Genomic DNA, 21064 nt, shown 5'->3' with positions numbered 1-21064 from the left:
CACATTTCTTTGTGGCAATGATATTACAAGAAGAAAAAGAAAAAACAAGAAAAATCCCAGCCAACAGCAAGGACAACAAAAACAGCCAAATAAAGACAGACTGGGCCTGTAAGGAGTTACATTATGAGTCATACGTTGAAGATGATAGGCACTCTATACCTTTCGGAAAGCATTCAGTCACCAGTTTCCACACTGCATTCCTGAGCTCCTGGTTCCTCACGCTGTAAATAAGGGGGTTCACTGCTGGAGGCAACACCAAGTACAGCCCAGCCACCACTAGATTCAGGGATGGCAAGGAGATGGAGGGGGGCTTCAGGCAAGCAAATATGGCGGTGATCAAAAACAGAGAGACCACTGCCAGGTGAGGAAGGCACGTGGAAAAGGCTTTGTGCCGTCGCTGCTGAGAGGGGATCTGCAGTACGGCCCTGAAGATCTGCACATAGGACAGCACAATGAAAACAAAACACCCCAAAAAGACAAATGTACTAATCAGAAGCAGCCGAAATTCCCTGAGGTAGGCATCTGAGCAGGAGAGCCTGAGAATCTGGGGAAGTTCACAGAAGAACTGGTCGACAGCATTGCCTTGACAGAGCGGTAGTGAAAATGTATTGGCAGTGTGCAGCACAGCGTAGAGGAAACCACTGCCCCAGGCAGCTGCTGCCATGCGGACACCAGCTCTGCTGCCCAGGAGGGTCCCATAGTGAAGGGGTTTGCAGATGGCAACATAGCGGTCATAGGCCATCACGATGAGTAGAAAATATTCTGCTGAAATGAGAAATACAAACAGAAAGACCTGGGCAGCACATCCTGCGTAAGAGATAGTCCAGGTGTCCCATAGGAAGTTGGCCATGGCTTTGGGCAGAGCGGTGGAGATGGAGCCCACGTCAATGAGGGAGAGGTTGAGGAGGAAGAAGTACATGGGGGTGTGGAGGTGGTGGTTGCAGGCTATGGCGGTTATGATGAGGCCGTTGCTGAGGAGGGCAGCCAGGTAGATGGCCAGGAAGAGGCAGAAATGCCAGAGCTGCATCTCCTGGGTGTCTGCGAATGCCAGGAGGAGGAACTGTGTGATGGAGCTGCTGTTGGACATCTGCTGCCTCTGGGCATGGAGCATTGTCCAAAGAGGAAACAGCAGTGTCAAGTAAGGGGAGAAGTTTCTGGGAACAGTCAAAGCCATTCCCAATACCCCCTCCCTGAGACACACAGTTTTTCTTTTTCTAGGATACCTTCATTTATCTCTGTGGCTGGACTCCCTGTTGGTGCTGGCTGAACATGCTGTGAGGAGCAGGACCTCTGCCCACTGGCTGCTGAGGAGTTTACAGGTTAACAGGCAAGGTGTGGGCAGAGGTCAGTCCTGGTGTTCGACTTTGTCAGCTGAAACTGCTCTTTACTGAAAAGAACTCGGCAGCACCTGCACTCCCAGCGCTAAGGAACCGGGAGAGCAGCAGACAGTTTTAAAGCTCTTGTGTTTTTTGAGCTCTCCTCCTCTCACCTGGGGAGTGTTCTGGGATGTCAGAAACCCTCAGCATTTCTGCTGTGCTCAGGGAGAACAGAGCTACCCAGCTGCCCTGGGCTTGCACCATTCTGAGATGGAGATTGATCGCACTCCCATGTTATCCTGAAAAGCCGTCAGACACTGCTGAGAGGAGAGGGATCCACAGGAGTCCACTAAACATCCCACCCTTTGCCGAGGCCTCAGCATCCCACTTCTAGTCAAGGACACATGTGGTTCATTTCACTGACCCAAGAGCACTTCCTCGGTCGGGCACAGCATCTCTGCACTTCTCCTTTGAGGCATGCAGATTACATAATTCTGTTATGCGAAAGGTTTGCATTGTTGAGGGCAGCTCACAGCTTGGAAGGACACCTCATAAAGATAGCCAAGTGTCCTAATGATGGCATCTGATTAAGGGAAAACCAGCTTGTTCTCTGGGCTCACAGTCTTCACTGCCCACAGCCCTACAGCTTAGACAAAACTGGAACACCTCATTCCCATGGACACACTGCACGGGAGGACCCACAAGATCAGTGTCTGACTCTGCAGCTGAAACTTCTCTCCCCAGAAAGCCTGACTGAGAGAACATGGGTACTACTTCAGTAACACAGACGAGTGGAGCAATAAGGAGAAACACAGTGAGGTTCTACGTGAAAGAGGGAGAGTCAGCCAGGCACTCAGGACACTGCTACAGTTCTCCAGCTGCACACATCCCAGACTCCAACATTGCCAGGCAGTTGCTCTCTGCCCCTGTCCTTCTCAGAGGCAAATGGACATGTGGCTGGAGAGCTTGATAGTCATCCCTCCTTTGACCTTCCCCTTCACATACTCCCTTAGGAAAATATCCTGAGGTGATCTGAATCTGTGAGCAGCCCTGAACCATTCGGTTCTTTCTCAACAGCAGAAGGACCCTGCCCTGTCCTGCCAAGGGTCACTACTTCCACCCACAGCTACTCCTCGCGATGCCGTGCGCTCCCCAGGCAGGCTTAGTGCTGACCCTGGCAGGCAGCAGAGTCCCTGCCCCAGCACACAGCCTGTGGGGTGTACAGACCCTGCTCTGAAGGACAGCTTGGGGAAGCCCAGGCTGCACATCCACCTTCACAACACTGCAGCCGTCCTTGGGAGAAGGCAGCTGTCATGGCCTGTCCCTCTGAGGGTGCAGCAGGCAATCACTCCTTTGCAGCACGTCCTCATCTTCAATAAGACACAAACTGTGATATTCCTCATGGTACATCATGCCGTACGCTTTGGGGTGTTCCAGCTTGAGGAGATCTTTCCACAAAGTGCAGACACATTGTCCTGCATGCAGAGACTTACTGTGTGAAAGGCTGAAAAGATTCCTGCCTGCAGTGAGCTCTCAGCATCCTTCCACTTCACAGTGCTTTTAACCTCTCTCTGCCTCGCTCCTCTCCCCTCGCTGCCTGCAGGCAGTGCCCTCAGCCCTGCTGTGCTTTGTAGAGGAGCTGCTCCTGGGCAAGAGCTCACTGTCTGCAACCCTCCTCACCTGCTGTGATCTCCCTCCATCCCAGGAGCCCAGCCCAGCTCAGCAGCACAGGACCAGCCCAAGGCACCACTTCTCCCTACTCTGGGCTCCCTTGAGATGTCTTTTGGTCTCCAGGACAACTTGCTTTGAAACTAGTCAAAGCAATTACTAATGTTTCCTCCATCAACTACGGAGAGAGAGGAAATCTTTTAATTTCCAAAGTGGTGTTTCTCCTGTCACCAAAAGAGCTAGCTCCAAGGATCATCTTTCCTTGTCCCATCTTTAGGCAGGACAGCCAGTGCAGGACAGGCAGGGATGTCCTTCACCCCTGCTGAGGGAAGGGAATCAGATGAGTCAAATGAGACATCCCATCTTGCGTCTGTAGCCCTGGGACTCAAAGGGGATTCCGCTCCCCCAGTGCCTGCCACAACCCCACAGGAGGTGGGATTCCTCTTGCTTCTTTTCAGGTGGGCATTAAATGCACAACTCCCATGCTAATTAATGGAGATGGAGGCCAGGACGGAGGGGTTCAGGTGCAAATGTCTGGTGGCATGTGAGATACCAGAGGTGGTCTAAGATATGTGCAGGTACAAATGGAGCAGTTTGTCGAGACAGGGCAACATCTGGGGGCATCCTCTTAGAGGCTGCTGGCTATTTCCTTTGGCCAACAGAAATGACAGCTGATGCCCAAAATAAGGGCAACCGAACCTGTCCCTACTCATTATGTTCAGGGTGACCGACACAGGCATTCACCTGAATGATTCAGGTCGTGGGCCATAGGAAGAGCTCAGTCTCTCTCTTCACCTTTGTCTCTATTTACTAGGTCTCTATTGACTACATTGGCAGTTTCGTGTTCTTCCCCTGGTTGCTTTAAAGAATTCAGGGCAGCTCCTCAATTTCATGTTCAAATCCAGGCCCACAGAGCTACCTGAGATGCCAGGGCTTGCAGGGACAGCAGAGGACCTGCTGAAAACCAATTCTCATATTGGGCGGGGTATGTGTGAAAGGTCACCCCAGATGCCATCACAATGAGTGTGATTTGGTGCCTCAGTGACATTGACTGATGCCTTCAGTCAGAGGCATCGGTCATCAGATGTCATCAGAGAGGCAAGGTCTGTCCCTCGCCTATCCAGTAGCTGCAGGCATTGCGCACAGCCATGATGACACAGTCAAGGAACAGAACAATCCTTTTCACAGTGTGCCTGGATACAGCTTGTCCTCAAGGACAGCCTCCTCCAGGCCCAGCTAAAATCCTTATTATTTAAGCATTAATCCTTAACTGAATTGAAACTGAAAAGGTAATGCAACGGGCACCAAAATGAGCTGTGCTACATTAGGAACAGTTAAAGAAGAAAGAGAGAGAGAGGGTGGGACCACTGCTGAATTTAATAAGAGGAGGTCTAGATAGATCTCACATAGTCTATGACCGCTTTGCCTCAGTTACTGCCAGCAAGGTCTCCCAGGACTTTAAGCTTTGAGGCAGGAGTCTGGAGAACAGACAGCGGTGGATGGGGATCAGGCCAGTGGTTACTTTTGCAGACTACAGCCTTACCAGTCCGTGGGAGCAGAGGCACTGCATCTATGTATGCCTCGAGAGTTTTTTACCGGGAGGTGCTTGTCAGTTAGGATGCCAATTAAGAAAGATACTCTGATTCTGTGAGGTAATGTGCTGTTAGGATGAAGATTGTAAGGAGAGAATAGTATAGGCAGTCTTTCTTCCTTTTAGGTGGTTGTACGCCTGGGTGATGTGGCATCAACAGGTACCCCCACCCACACGCAGCATGCCTTGCAGACCCCCTCCATAGAAAAGATTGTCTCATTTCAGTCATTCAACCTCTTCTTGTATTTCTTTGCAAGGTAACTGCTCTATTCATCGTCTCTAAACCCAACAGAAAGGATGTTCTCATGAGAACTTCTTGCTACACCGTTAGATAGAGACAAGGCCACTCAGGTGGTGGAATGGTCAGTACCGAGTGGGAGCTGCCTGCAGGCTCCACTGTGACAATGAGCTGCTGAGGTTGTCCTGCTGCTGAGCGATCTATGCAGCACAGCACGAACTGCTCAATCTACAGTGGTCTTCTGGTCAGGAGCAGAGCTCAGCTTTCCCTGTGAGCAGCCTGCGCTCTACCTTGGTGCGACAGCTGAGATGTTGCAACCCGAATGTGCATGGCCAGGAGGAGCTGGAGCACGGGCAGGAGGAGCTGAAGCCCAATGACTTGTCACAGCACTACCAAGTTTTTGGATTACTTGAGATGTGGTGGGACAATTATCTGAGCTAGGGTGATGCAACAGAAAGATACAGGCTCAGCCGCAGGAAGTAACAGAGAGGATGACTACCAGGGGGATGCTCTGTGTGTGAGGGATCAGCTTGGATATATGGAGCTCCTCTAGAAGCTGAGTAACGTGTTTGGTTAGCTTTTGTGTGTGAGGTTGAGAGGAGAAGTCAGCAAGAGTGACATTGTGTTGGAAGTTACAAACTACTTGATCAGGGTGAGGAAGCAGAAGAAGTCTTCTGTGTGCAACCCGAGGAAGTCTCAGGTCAATGAGCAGGTTCCCATGGGGGACAGTAACTGCCCTGGCATTCCTCAGCCAGGCAAGTAAACAGGGTGCCAGCAGTCGGGAGGATCTTGGGACAACTTGTTAACACAGCTGCCAAGTGGGCTGAGAAGGGTGATGCTCACCAGGACCTGGCCCCGGCCAACAAGGAAGAGCTGACTGGGGATGTGATCATCAGCGTGTGCCTTGGTTGTAGTGACCAGAGAATGGTGAGGTCCCAGGTGCCAGGAGTGAGGAAGGCCAGCAGTGGAGTACAGACGGGTGAAGTCCAGAGAAGAAGACTTTGACATACCTGGGAGACTGATACCGGTGGTGTGGTGGGAAGCAGCTCTGCAGGGGGAAGGAGCTCAGGAAATCTGATAAGGCTTACAGCCTCCTCGGAGGACAAGAATGCTCTATCTGAACACCCATGAAGAGAAGCATTCTTCTCAGGAGGATGAGGACGTGAGCTGTTTGAGTTCCAGAGCAGAAAGGCAGAACACAGGAGTTGGAAACAGGGGAAGATGCAAAGGAGGAATTTAGAAACCTCGTCCGTGGATGTGAGAATGACGACAAAGCCAAAGCTCCCGTAGTCTTGATACTTGCAGAGGATGGTAAGGGCTGCAAGATGAGCTGATACTGCTTCATTAAAAGAATGTAGAGGTGTAATGTGAGCCTGCTGCTGAGCTTCATTAGAGTAGGAGCAGGTAGGGCTGAGGTACTCAATGGCTTCTTTGACTCTGTGTTCTCCCAGGCCTTTGTGGCTGGAGGCAGGACCCTGGAGGAGAAAAACCTGCAGTGGATGGTTAGACTTCATGCCACTGATTGCCACTCTCTAGGCCTGCAAGTTTTCAGTCCACCTCTCTTTCTTCTCATCCAGTCCAGATTTTAACAGCTTCTATATGACGATATCATAGGGGGACAGTGCTGAAAGATTTTCTGAAATACAGGCAAATCACCACTCCTCTCTCTTCATCTACCAAGCCAGTCATGTCATTGGAGAAGGTTATAAGGTCAGCTAAAAATGACTTCCCCTTCGTGAAGCCAGACTGCTTCTGATGACTCTCTTGTCCTTCCTGTACCTGGAAATGGTTGACAGGATTAGCTGCTCCTTCACCTTAGTGGAGGCTGAGGTGAGGCTGACCAACCTGTCTTTCCCTGAGTCCTCCTTTAATTCCTTCTTGAAAATAGGAGTCATTTTGTTTTACTTGGGTGTGACTTGGGCCTCTTGACACCCCTGTGCTCCGGGCCTCACTTGGGGTCTGGCACTTGGAGGCCCATAGTGATATGCCATTGTGCACCTAAAGTCTTCATTTGGGGGTTGATTCAGTTGCCCACACAGAGGTGGGCACTGCCTCCAAGACACCCTGAGGTAGCTGAAGACCCCACGTGGGACTGGGAAATGTGACCCAGGTCCTATAGGAGCATACGTGGAGGAGGAGCTGGAGGCCAGGCAGGGAAGCCCAAGGCATCTCCGTTAAGAGAGCTGATTTTTTTCTCTTGACTAGAAAGGGAAGCCTGGGCAATTGAGTGCAAGGTGTCCAACACCAGATGAGATAACTCTGTTCTCTGCCTTCCCCTACTTTGGAGACACATGTAGTTTACCCTGCAGAAAATAAAGAAATGAGTGGTGGTAGATGCTGCAGGGTACACTTGGTAAAGTCCCTGTAACCTCAAAATATTGGGATTAGTGCAGATTTGGCTGTGCAAAAGAGAGCACTTCTCCTTTCTTCGCCCTATGAATCGAGGGAGCTAGTGACTTTAGTGGGCAGCTTGTTGTGTGCAAAGAAGAAATATCGACAGAGTCTGGGACAGGGGACAGTGTTCGGGGGGATCTTGGGGTCTGTGCTTGACACAGAAGGTGTTTTCTGTTGGTCTAAGGTTATCTGTTGTGGAAAGTGCACTTCAGTAGGGGTAAAGCGGATTTAATATAAAGCAGAGGAATGATTTTTTTTTTTCTTTAAATCATGCCTTTTTCTTTTTATTTGTTGACCATTAAGAAAAAGCCTTCTGTGTCTACACGCAGCTCGTTCTCCAAGTAAAACAGGTGGGAGTTTGTGCCAACAGGCTGAGACGTGTATCTACAGCCTTAAGGGGAGGAAGCTGAGATTGGAACAAGGCTTCTTGAAGTCCCAGGTGTTTGATGAGGGAGATGGTGGGGTTGGGGGAAGGGACAAAGACTACTTGATTGTCGTAAACAAAGGGCCTTTATTTTCATATATATTCAGACTGCTTTAGGAGAAGCTCAGGATTATTATGAGGTGGAGATTGCTGACACCAAGTAACGTGTAAAGAATCCAAAAAAAGGGGGGAAAATCTTTTCTTATTGTTGTTTTTTCACTTTGACTTTCGCTCCTGAAAGCTCTTTAGTTAACCACAGAAAAATTGAGAACTTTAAGCGAAGTTCTTCCCAGAGAACAAGTCTCTAGAGAAGTAAAATTCATCAGCAGACGTTCAAGTTTCTAAGGATGTCGGCATGCCCCACTGAGGACCATCATTGCAAAGGGATCGTGGAGGGAATTACAAGAAGATGTGACCATCCCTGATGCATCCCCCAGGGTGAAGCAAGAAGTCAGAGGCACCGGTTACAGGTGGAAAATCAGATGTGGAGTGTGGCTGTGGAAGGCCTTGATGTCTTTTGCAAAGCAGGACAGCCAAGCCCTGATCCCCATCCCCTGGGAATGGGGGTCTGTTGCCTCACAGCCTGTTCGTGGCTCTTCTTTGGAGCAGTGTGATGTGGGGTGTGGAATGTTCAGTGCAGGAGAGCAATGGGAAACCTCCCAGGCTCTGTAGGGGTGAGTGAGGAGTCAACAATGCCCTCGGGTTGTAAGGCACTGGTCTCTTCTCATGGGCCTCAGTGGAAGGGAGAGCAGCCATAGCCAAACTGAAGAAGACCTCATTTGTGTTGTCAGGGGGTGGTCCCAGCCACACCAAGGCCCTTGGTCATCCCCACCACAGGCTGTGTTACACTGTCCTATGCCTGTGCTTGTTTCCTTGCAGACTTTAGCTACTGCCCCATTTCCCCACCTCACTCTGACCCTCAGATCTCCCAAGCTTTACTGATGTCCCTCTGTCCTCATTCACTGTTGCTTCAAACAAAAAGCTGTGTTTACCTGGGGGTATGCCAATGTCTCTTGGTTTCCCAGCAACTGCTTTTTTCCAACACCCTGTTAATGCTTCTCTAGCACGCAAGATGTCACAGCCACAGACTTGCTTGGATCTGCTATTGCTCTCCGCATCCCAGCACTGGAATGCACGTCCTCCTTCTGCTGCCTCGAATTCGAAACTCAAGCTATTCCACAATAATTCAGGTCTTCTTCCTGCCTTTAGCACAATCACAGAATAGTAGGGGTTGGAAGGGACCTCTGTGGGACATCTAGTCCAACCCCCCTGCCGAAGCAAGGACACCCAGAGATGGCTGCACAGGACCACGTCCAGGAGGGTCTTGAATATCTCCAGAGAAGGAGACTCCACAACCTCCCTGGGCAGCCTGTTCCAGTGCTCCGTCACCCTCAGAGGGAAGAAGTTCTTCCTCATGTTCAGATGCAACTTCCTGTGCCTCAGTTTGTGCCCGTTGCCCCTAGTCCTGTCGCTGGGCACCACTGAAAAGAGTCTGGTCCCATCCTCCTGACACCTACCCTGCAGATATTTAGTGGCATTTCTAATGTCCCCTCTCAACCTTCTCTTCTTCAGGCTGAACAAGCCCAGCTCCCTCAGCCTCTCCTTGCAGGAGAGATGTTCCAGTCCCCTCACCATCCTCTTAGCCCTCCGCTGGACTCTCTCCATTAGCAGGGGAGGAGAACGTCCCTTGACCTGCTGGTCACACTCTTCTTAATGCACCCCAGGATCCCATTGGCCTTCTTGGCAGCCAGGGCACACTGCTGGCTCATGCTCAACTTGTTGTCCATCAAGACACCCATGTCCCTCTCCACAGAGCTGCCTTGCAGCAGGTCAGCTCCTACTCTGTACTGATGTAAGTCTGCTGAGAAGATATGCTTAGACATGGCCATTGGATCTGGAGTGGTAGCAACTCCTGAATGATGAGGGAGATGAAATAAGAGACACAGTATTGGTAATAGAAGTAAGTCACAAAATACACCTAAAGACTGAAAAAAAGCTGAGAAGTGTTGACATATTTCTTGCTTTAGATCTTTGTTTTCAGTTAATCTTGCAGAAATTTTCATTGTCATTAAATGACATCTGAAAAACCTAAAGGTATTAAAAATAGATCATTTGGTGTCTTGCAAAGAGCCCTATGTGTCCCAAAACTTCTTTGCCTGGCACTTCTCAGTCTTTGCCCAGAGCAAGTCACACTCTGGTGTCAGCCTCTCTACCCCTGTTTAGATGTTGGTGTAAATGGTCCCTTACAGCACAGAAGGACTCAAGTCCCACAGACCTCTGCTCTGCTCCTGTTAGAAACAGGGCCCATAGTCGCAGGAATTGAAGACAACTGCAGCTGGATGGGACATAAGGAAATCTTCAATGCAACCTGTCTGAAAATTGGTCAGACCAAGTAGTTCAATGCTTGCTTCAGTCCAAGTTTGAAACTCCTAGGGACAGAGACTGCCCAGCTTCTCTGGGTGACCTGTTCCTGCACTTGGATGAGCTCCTGGGGAAAAATCTTGTCCTTCTGTCCTGGCTGAACCTCTCCTCTTTCACCTTCCTCCCACTGAATTTTGTCTTCTCACCATGAATCTTGTTGAAGAGATGGGTCTGTATTCTCCATGATCTCCTTGTAAGTACTGGCAGGCTGGGATGATGTCAGCCTCAGCCATCCCTTCTCTGGGCTTGACAAGCCCAGCTCCCTCAGCCTCTCCTAACAGGCAATGCTCTCCAGTCCATGGCTGTCCTGGGGAACCTTTGCTAAACCCACTCCAGCTCGTCAGTACTATTCCTGGAGATGTGAAATCTGAATCTCTTCCCTTTGCTCTTGACTCCTTGCAGCCACAAATTCCAGGTGGTCACCCCGTGGCAAGTGGTGCTTAGTGGCCCCTGTCAGTTCCCTGGCCTGTCCCAGCCCAGCCCTGCTGTCCCACACATGGTCCGATGGCTGCAGTGTTCAGGTGCAGCATGGGGAAGGGTGTATTTGGTGTGAGGAGCAGCTTGCCTCTCATAATCTGCAGTACATCTCTTTGTACCCTGTTCCCCTTCTGTTCCTCCTACTTGAAACAGCCTCCCACAGGCTGTGGAACCTATCCAGCCCTATCTGCATCCCAGGTGGGGTTTAGCAGACATCCCTGCTCTGAAGTCTGCCAGGGTCTGTACAAGGAGAGAGGTCGAGAAGGGCTGGTTGTTCCCCCTGTGCAGGCACTGAACCCAGCGGGAGGAGCAAAGAGGCTGTGCAGAAAAGCTCACACATAAACCTTTGGTGAGTGGCTGGTGCTGGATAGGGCTGAACAGGGAGGACACCAGTGAAAGCTCACTCTAGTCCTATTCCCTAACATATCACCCCATATACTCCTCCCCTCAGTGCATGGAGAACCCCAGCACAGCAGCACAGCCTCATGGGGAGAATATTTTCAGCTTTTTCCTGACCTCAGCTTTGGGAAGAGAGCAAAGCCTGGAGACACTGGCATTTAGAAAATCCTGGTTTATTACAGAGACATGGCATGGGAGGGCACCTTTTCCACTGTGCCAGACACATATGCAAAGGTAACTCTGTCAGACAAGCTGGGTTCACGGTTCTTGAGAAGCAGAATTGTCACAGGTAAAATGTCCAAAGCACAGGAGGTTCCCTAGATATGTTGGAAACCACTTGTGAAGAGATGTGGCACCTTATTGCTGTTGAAATACTACAGATTGAATTTGCTTCTTCAGGGCGTCTTTGAGCTCCTGGTTCCTCATGCTGTAAACGAAGGGGTTCATTGCTGGAGGAACCACTGAGTACAGCACTGTAATCACCAGATCAAGCAATGGGGAAGAGATGGAGGGAGGCTTCAGGTAGGCAAACACTGCAGTGCTGAAAAACAGGGAGACCACAGCCAGGTGAGGGAGGCACTTGGAAAAGGCTTTGTACCGTCCCTGTGCAGAGGGGATCCTCAGCACGGCCCTGAAGATCTGCACATAGGACAGCACAATGAAAACAAAACACCCAAAAGATAAAGAAACACTAAACCCAAGAAGCCCAACTTCTCTGAGGTAGGAGTGTGAGCAGGAGAGCTTGAGGATCTGGGGGATTTCACAGAAGAACTGATCCACAGCATTGCCGTGGCAGAGAGGAATTGAAAATGTATTGACAGTGTGCAGCAGAGAATTGAGAAAGCCACTGCTCCAGGCAGCTACTGCCATGTGGACACAAGCTCTGCTGCCCAGGAGGGTCCTGTAGTGCAGGGGTTTGCAGATGGCAATGTATCGGTCATAGGCCATGATGGTCAGAAGACAATGCTCTGCTACTACTAAGAAGGAAACCAAAAAGAGCTGGGCAGCACATCCTGCATAGGAGATGGTCCTGGTGTCCCAGAGCAAATTGGCCATGGCTTTGGGGACAGTCATAGAGATGGATGCCAGGTCAAGGAGGGAGAGGTTGAGGAGGAAAAAGTACATGGGAGTTTGGAGGTGGTTGTCACAGGCTACAGAGGTGATGATGAGGGTCTTTCCAAGGAGGGCAGCCAGGTAGATGCCCAGGAAGAGCCAGAAGTGCAAGAGCTGCAGCTCCAGTGTGTCTGCGAATGCCAGGAGGAGGAACTGGGTGATGGAGCTGCTGTTGGACAGGTGTTTCCTTTGGGCATGGGATCCTGTCATTAGAGGAAGAATCAATAAAGTGTTAGAGGAGAATTGTCATTGGAAATGCAAAGCCATACTCCTAGAACTTTAATACTGCTGAACTTCTGAGCATTTTCCATTCATTTTCAATGAGAACTTCCTTCAGCTTCCTTGTTCGAGGTCTGGTTGGTGCTGGCTGAAGGTACTGTAAGGAGCAGGACCTCTGTCCTCCGCCTTTTGAGGAGTCTGCCCTGCTATGCAGCAAGGAGCTCATGGGAGTAGTGGTGTCAGGGGTCTATCCTGGTGTCTGACTTGGTCAGATGAAACCGCTCCTCACAGAAAATCACCTTGTCAGCCTCTGCACTCTCAGTGCTAGGAACGGCAATAACAGAGAAAAGTTGGAGAAGTTTGGGGTTCATAAAGCTCCCCCAGCTTACCTGGGGAGTTTTCTTGGAGTTCAGACACCTTCAGCATTTCTGCTGCACTCAGGGAGAAGAGAGGGACACTGGTGAGGCATATGAAATTGCTTCTGGCTTAATGCAGAGTGAGGGCAGCTGGTCTGTCCCTCTGACTTCTTCTGACCTGCCCTGGGCTTGTTCTTTGTGAGATGGAAGGTGATCACACTGCTGCATTACCCTGAAAAATAACCAGACGTTACTGAAAACAGAGGGATTCAGTGCAGACTGCTAAATGTCTCACTCTTTCTAAAGGTCTCAGCACCTCACTTCTAGCCAAGGACACTCATGGCTCCTTTCACCAACCCAACAGCATTTCCTCCATTGTAGCATCTCTGTGCTTCTCCGTGGGGCTTTTAGATAATAAAAGGTTGTGAGGAGAGAAGTTCACTTTGTAGAGGGCAGCTCAGAGCTTGGAAGTACACCTCAAGGAGACAGCCAAGTGTCCTAACAATAGCATCTGATGAAGTGAAAAGCAGCTGATCCTCCAGCCCCACAGACTGCATTGACCACAGCCCCACAGGGGAGATGAAAGTTGGGGCACTTGTTCCCACGGACACGCCTGCAGGAAAGGACCCACAAGATCAGTCTGTGACCCTACAGCTGAAACTCCAGCTCCCTAACGAAGCTGACGACAACAATGAAACAACAATAGGAATAACACAGACAAGAGGAGAAACAAGCAAATATCCAGCAATAGGGTGTCTGAGAAAAGCCAGGGCAGAGGCAGCCACGCCCTCAGCACAGCGTTACCCATACCCAGCTGGGCACGTCCCCTCCCAGACACCAACATTGCCGGGCAGTTGAGCTCTGAGCCCCTGTCATCTGCAGCAGAGAAATGGAGATGTGGCTGGAGAGCTGCCCCCTGGCTCTGCTGGAGCTCTGCTGCAGAGGAGGTGGTTCATGGTTTGGAGACCTCAGCCCTGAGGGCAGAGGCTGTGCTGGGTGGGAGAGAAGGCAAGGGGGCTTACTCAGAGGAAGGGCTCTGCACTGGAGGGGATGATGCAGAGTTTTATGATTTCTCCCTCCCATCATATCTGGTTTTCTGTTCTGCTCCTTCCCTGATGATATATCTGCTGCCTGGAAATTTTCCTCCTGAAAGATGTTTCACTCTCCCATGTCTTTTCCATTACAGCACTCACAGACCCCATCCCAACCCCTGTGCACTCACCCTGGCCCTACAGAAACCTGCCTGTTTGCAGGGCACTGCCTGGGTGTGTGTTCCTGTTTGCAGGTGGAAAATGAAAGGTCAGGCTAAGCCTGGTAGGTCCAGGAAAGGTGATGCTGGTGCTGTCCATAGGCAGAGGAATGGCTGAGGGTGCTTTAGGAGGCTCCTATCAGAGTTACTGATCACTGGCTCAGGAATCTCAGTGACTGCTTCAAGGCTGAAAGCTCCTGTTCCATTTATCCCTTTTACACCGCCCTCCCTCTTCCAAAAGGGAAACTGATAACACAAATTGAGGAAGTTTTTGTTATCTTTACAGTAATCCTGCGCATGGAGCATCTCCCCTACGAGGAGAGGTTGAGGGAACTGGGCTTGTTCAGCCTGAAGAAGAGAAGGCTGCGAGGGGACCTTATAAATGCCTACAAATATCTGAAGGGTGGGTGTCAGGAGGATGGGGCCAAGCTCTTTTCAGTGGTGCCCAGTGACAGGACAAGGGGCAATGGGCACAAACTGAGGCACAGGAAGTTCCGTCTGAACATGAGGAGGAACTTCTTCCCTCTGAGGGTGACGGAGCACTGGAACAGGCTGCCCAGGGAGGTTGTGGAGTCTCCTTCTCTGGAGATATTCAAGACCCGCCTGGACAAGGTCCTGTGCAGCCTGCTGTAGGTGACCCTGCTTCGGCGGGGGGGTTGGACTAGATGACCCACAGAGGTCCCTTCCAACCCCTACTATTCTGTGATTCTGTGATTCTATGACCTTCTTCTTGAGTCAGCCTTAGGAAATATTCTGGGGGTGAACTGGAGCTGTGAGCAGCTGACCCATGCAGCAGTCTCCTGGTAGGAGAAAAACACTGCCCTACTGGGGGTCCCTTCTTCCACCCACAGATTCTCCCCACAGCACGATCTGGAGCTCCCCGGGCAGGCTGAGCACTGACCCCAGCATACAGACTTCTGCAGTAAAGGGACCCTGCTCTGGAGGACCGTCCTGGGCACACTTGGCTACACACCTGGCGTAACATCCTACCAGTAATCTCCGGAGAAGGCAGTCAGCATGCCCTGCTCCTCTGATGGCAGGGCAGGGAAAAACTTCTCTGGAAGGTGTCTTCCCCCTCTAGGCTTGAGAAGCTGTGACAATCCTCCACAAAGATCCTGTAGGCTGTAGGATGTGCCAGCTTTTGGAGATCCCTCCAGCAGCAGCAGATTCACTGCCCTGCTTCCAGGGACTTACCATTTCATGGGTTGTGAAAATTTCTCCCTCAGTGAGCTCTCAGCGTCTTCCCACCCCGCACTGCCTTTAACCTATGTCCACCTCGCACCTCTCCCCTCGCTGCCTGCAGGCAGTGCCCTCAGCCCTGCTGGGCTTTGCAGAGGAGCTGCTCCTGGGCACAGCTGTTTCTCTGCAAGTGCTGCCCACTTGCCAGGAGTTCCCTCCATCCCAGGAGCCCAGCCCAGATCAGCAGCACAGGACCAGCACAAGGCAGCAATATCCTTACCCACTCTGGGCTCCCTCGAGGTGTCTTTTGGTCTCCAGGACAACTTGCTGTGAAACAGGCTGAAGTAATCAGTCCTGTTGCCTCCCTCAGCTGGGGAGAGACACTCAGTTTCAACAGCGTCAATTCTCCTCTCAGAGAAAGAGTTAGAAACAAAAATCACCTTTCCTTGCCCCATCACAAGACAGGACAACCAGAAAGTGACAGGAAGGAATCTCATTTGCCCCTGCTGAGGGAAGGGATTGAGCCTAGTCATTGGAGGCATCTCATCCTGAGTTTGAAGTCCTGAGGACTCAGGTCTCTCTCATGCTCACCACAAAACCCACAGGAGGTGGGACTCCTCTTGCCTCAAATGAGATTGGCACAAAACAGCCTCCTGCATGGCAGATCCTTTTCTCAGCTCCCTTGGTAATTAATGGAGGTGGAGAGCAGGAGGAAGATGTTCAGACGCAGACACTTGGTGACAGGTTTAGTTCCAGAGATGACCAAGATGCTTGCTGGTAACTACAAGCTCTGATGGAGCAGTTTAAAGAGACAGGGCAGCGTCTGAGGGCACCTTCCTGGAGGCTGGTGGGAAAACCTTTTGGCCAACTTCAATGACAGAAAGTGCCCACCTTGAAGACAAATCAACCTTTAAATGTTCCTTATGTCCAGGGCTGCTGATGGATGTAATCATCCTGACCAAATGGAGTCCTGTGGCACAGGGAGAACAAAGTCTCTCCCTTTCTGTTCTCCGTCAGCTGTTTTGTCCACGTGGCCTTAACAGTATGATGGGGTTTGTCTCATATGCATCCCTTCATTGCCTAACCTCATTCAGGGCAGCTGAATCTTCATTTATTTCACATTTACAGACACCTATGACTGTGGAATGTGCCAGGGCTCTCCAGGACAACTGCATGCATCTGACATGGACAGTACAAGTCCCATGCAGGAACCCCATCCTCTTTCAGAGTCATTGTGTGACAGGCACCACCCAGGGCATCTCACACAGATTTCGTGCCTTTGTGCAGTCACTGAGTCCCACCACTGCAGTGATGCAAGGTCTGTCCCTTCTCTACCCAGTGGATGCATGGCAGTGCATGAACACCAAGCACGTCACAGCAGGGTCTCCACTTGAGGGCATTCCCTCTCAAACTCTGCTGGATCTTCTCTCACCCATCATTTAACCATCCCTTTGATGGTACAGTCATGGATCAGGCTGGTAGTGATGTCCTAGCTGACAGGGGAAGTCCCAGAGGACTGGAGGATCGCCATTGTAACACTCATCTACAAGAAGGGCTGGAAGGAATGATCCTGGGAGCTACAGGCTTGTCAGCCTGACCTCAGTGCTGGGCAAAATTATGGAGTGATTCATTGTGAGTGCGCTCACAGGACATGTGAGGGACAACCATGGGATCAGCCCCAGCCAGCATGGATACCTGAAAGGCAGGTTCTGCTTCACCAACTTGATCTCCTTCTATGACCAGGTGACCCGCCTAGTGGACAAGGGAAAGGCTGTGGATATTATTTGCCTGGACTTTCGTAAGGTCTTTGACACTGTTCCCCACAGCATCCTCCTGGAGAAACTAGCTGCCCATGGTTTGGATGGGTGTACTCTCTGCTGGATAAAGAACTGGATGAATGGCTGAGTGCAGAGAGTGTTGGTGAATAGTGCCAAATCCAGGTGGTGGTCAGTCACAAGTGGTGTCCCCCAGGGCTCAGTTTTGGGTCCAGCCTTGTTTAACATCATTATCAATGATCTGGATGAGAAGACAGAGCTCTCCCTCAGTAAGATTGCAGATGACACCAAGCTGGGTGGGAGTGTCGATCTGCTCAAGGGTAGGAAAGATATGCAGAGGCATGTGGACAGGCTGGATCATGGGTTGAGGCCAACTGTATGAGGTTCAACAAGACCAAGTGCCGCGTCCTGCACTTGGGTCACAACAACCCCATGCAACGCTACAGGCTTGGGGAGGAGTGGCTGGAGAGCTGCCCAGTGGAAAAGGACCTTGGGGTGTTGGTCGGCAGTTGGCTGACCACGAGCCAGCAGTGTGCCCAGGTGGCCAAGAAGGCCAATGGCATCCTGGCTTGTGTCAGGAATAGTGTGGCCAGCAGGAGTAGGGAGGGGATCGTGGCCCTCTGCTCGGCACTGGTGAGGCTGCACCTCGAGTGCTGTGTTCAGTTTTGGGCCCCTCACTACAAGAAGGACATTGAGGTGCTGGAGCGTGTCCAGAGAAGAGCAACAAGGCTGGTGAGGGGTCTAGAGAAGAAGTCTTACGAGGAGCGACTGAGGGAGCTGGGCCTGTTTAGTCTGGAGAAGAGGAGGCTGAGGGGCGACCTTCTTGCTCTCTACAACTACCTGAAAGGCGGTTGTAGTGAGGTGGGTGTTGGTCTCTTCTCCCAGGTACCTAGTTACAGGATGAGAGGCAATGGTCTCAAGTTGCATCAGGGGAGGTTTAGGTTAGATATTAGGAAAAGTTTCTTTCCTGAAAGAGTGGTCAGGCGTTGGAATAGGCTGCACAGAGAGGTGATTGAGTCACCATCCCTGGACATGTTCAAAAAATATGTGAATATTGCACTTTGGGACATGGTTTAGTAGGCATGGTGGTGTTGGGTTGATGGTTGGACCTGATGATCTTAGAGGTCTATTACAACCTATGATTCTATGATTTTCATGGTGTGCCTGGATCACAGGATGTCCACACCCAAGGACATTTTCAACATCATCTCTTCCTTCCTGACATCAGCTTCACCTCCACCACAGGCCCCCAGGGCTGCAGAGACATAGCAGACAGCATACCCCTCTCCTGGCCTTGCCCAAAGCAGGGTTTGCTCTCTTTGTGGGCACCTCATTTCTCCTTTACATTGCCACCTGTCGTCCCCTCCAGCATGTCTCAGCTCTGAAGCAAAGCCTTTGCACACACAAGGCCTTGGGCGCTTGGTAACAGGTTTCTTTCTGTAAGTCTGCTCTCCGCCCCGATAGGCCACAGCTGAGGTGCTGCAGCCCAGACATGCACCAGTGGCCTCAGCCTGGGGCACAGGGAGGAGGAGCTGGAGGCCCCAAGCTATCTCTTCATCCCACCTGGAGTGAAGAACGACTGAGGCATGCTGAGACAGCTGACATGATTGGGGTGCTGTGATGGGTGGATACAGATGAGAAGGAGAGACAGGCCAGAAAGATCAGGAGGGAGGTGTCCTCAGTGTGAAGGAGCTGCTTAGATGTGTGGAGCTTCTCTATGGGATGAACTATTTGGGTAAGCCCTTATGGATCAGGTTCAGAGGAGAAACTGGTAAAGGTGACATTGTGGTGGGAGATAAAGAATGAATTAATGTCCCTTTGCTGACTTTAATCACCTTGGCATTTCCTGGAAGGGGACCGCAACAGCATGAAAATTGTCCTGGAGGTCTCTGGAGGGTCTTGGTCAAGACCCAGCTTGGGACACTGGTCTTTACAGCTCAGCTGTGAGATTGATCAACAATGGTGATGTTGATATGCATCTACAACTCACAAAGAAGGGAGAGTTAATCATGGAGGTTAAAACCTGTGTCAGCCTTGACTGCCATGACCATGAAATAATGGAGTCTCACCTCCCAAGGGGAATGACAATAAAAGAGAGTAGATGTTAGACCTCAAATTGTTCTCCCAAAAGTGTGGTCATTTACCCAGTGCACAGTACGCCAATACACACACAGAGCAGAGGTGTTGTCTTTCTTGCAGATTTGTGTAGATGTTGGTGCTAGGTGATAATTCCACAAAGCTAGCACAATGTTTAGCAGAGTCACAAGTTCTATATACTCTTACCAAAACAAAGCAATTACTCATTGCATTCTGACTGGTTCACCACGTTACACGCTTGTCATAGAAGTTTACTCCTTCCTTGCTTAACTATGCATACTCGCAAGCTGGGGAGGTGCAGACTTTTTGGTTCTGAATTGAGTCGGTGGTTGCAATCTCCCCCTGCCGCCTTTACCTTTTTCCTAGTTTTCCTCAGTCTTTGTTAACTTCATGCTTCTTTGGCAATCGTCCAGCTTTCAGTGCCTTCTGGGCTGGATGTTCCCCTTTTATCAGTCTGTTAGCTCCTCTTCAAGGACACAATAGTTAGTAAGGCATGCATTGATTATACAAAGTAGTCAAGCCTAAAATTAAACAATGTCAGAAGGACAGAAGCATTTCTGCCCTGTGTCATAACAATGTGAGCATCACTATGCTCAGAATATCACTGCCCGATATGAAGATAAGCAGACTTTGGCCTAGTCCTGCAACTTTTAATGAGGGAGCCCACGCGAGCAGTACACAAAGGCAGCACAGCTCAAGACATCTGGCCTTTGAAGATGGTGTCTTTCAAGCAGGAGGCTGTGCATGTCAATAGTCAGGAAAACAAGCAGAGCTATTGGGAGAGAAACTTGGGGAAACGGGAAACTCATGTGGGAGCTCTATGTAAAAAAAGAAGGATACAAGAGTTGGATGCAAGGGTGGAAACAGAGGAGGAATTCAGAAATGTGCTTGGGTTTAGAAAAGCCAGCGCTCCGCTGGAGTTGACACTTGCAAGGGAGTTCAAGGCCACAGCAACGGGCTGGTACTCCTTTAGCACAGTTAAAGCAGAAACAAAGATGGTGTGTGGCCACTGCTGAATTCAGCAAGAGCGGAGGTAGATATGTCTGAGATTGTATGTGTCCTCTTTGCCTCAGTCTTCTTCAGCAAGATCTCCCCATTCCAGGTGCCTAAGAGGAAGAACTCTAAGCGAAACCCAGCAATGGATGGAGATTAAGTCACGGGTCCCTTGGATAAGGTCAACTCTTAATAGTGCATTGGACCACAGAATCACAGAATCACAGAATGGTAGGGGTTGGAAGGGACCTCTGTGGGACATCTAGTCCAACCCCCCTGCCCAAACAGGGTCACCTACAGCAGGCTGCACAGGACCACGTCCAGGTGGGTCTTGAATATCTCCAGAGAAGGAGACTCCACAGCCTCCCTGGGCAGCCTGTTCCAGTGCTCTGTCACCCTCAGAGGGAAGAAGTTCTTCCTCATGTTCAGACGGAACTTCCTCTGCTTTAGTTGGTGCCCATTGCCCCTAGTCCTGTCACTGGGCACCACTGAAAAGAGTTTGTCCCCATCCTCCTGACACTCACCTTCCAGATATTTATAAGCATTTATTAGGTCCCCTTTCAGCCTTCTCTTCTTCAGGCTGAACAAGCCCAGCTCCCTCAGCCTCTCCTTGCAGGAGAGATGTTCCAGTCCCCTCATCGTCTTTGTAGTCCTCTGCTGGACTCTCTCCAGTAGTTCCTCATCTTTCTTGAATTGGGGAGCCCAGAACTGCACACCGTACTCCAGATGAGGCCTCACCAGGGCACTGTAGAGGGGAAGGAGATCCTCCCTCGACTTGCTGGCCACACTCTTTTTAATGCATCCCAGGATGCCATTGGCCTTCTTGGCAGCCAGGGCACACTGCTGGCTCATGGTTAACCTGTCGTCCACCAGGACACTCACGTCCGTCTCCGCAGAACTGCGCTCCAGCAGGTGCACCCCAAGCCTGTACTGGTGCATGAGGTTGTTCCTCCCCAGGTGCAGGACCCTGCATTTGCCCTTGTTGAACCTCATTAGGTTCCTCTCTGCCCAACTTTCCAGCCTATCTAGGTCTCGCTGAACGGCAGCACAGACTGCTGGTGTATCTACCACACCTCCCAGTTTGGTGTCGTCAGCAAACTTGTTGAGGGTACATTCTAACTCTTCATCCAGGTAGTTGATAAAGAAGTTAAATAA

General features: G+C 50.7%; 1 protein-coding gene across 1 annotated transcript; it reads right to left on the bottom strand.

Annotated features, from left to right (window-relative positions):
* Positions 1–11285: 11285 nt before the first annotated feature.
* On the bottom strand, positions 11286–18407 carry LOC142363055 (olfactory receptor 14C36-like). Its single transcript, XM_075434996.1, has 2 exons — positions 18383–18407; positions 11286–12244 (listed from the first exon to the last, which is right to left on the bottom strand). Exons 1-2 carry the CDS (start codon positions 18405–18407, stop codon positions 11286–11288), a joined length of 984 nt encoding a protein of 327 aa, XP_075291111.1.
* Positions 18408–21064: the final 2657 nt, after the last annotated feature.

The sequence above is a fragment of the Opisthocomus hoazin genome, chromosome 13, assembly GCF_030867145.1.
Source record: "Opisthocomus hoazin isolate bOpiHoa1 chromosome 13, bOpiHoa1.hap1, whole genome shotgun sequence".
NCBI lineage: Eukaryota > Metazoa > Chordata > Aves > Opisthocomiformes > Opisthocomidae > Opisthocomus > Opisthocomus hoazin.
Note: the sequence above shows the minus strand (reverse complement) of the source record. Positions and strands in the feature narration are given on the sequence as shown.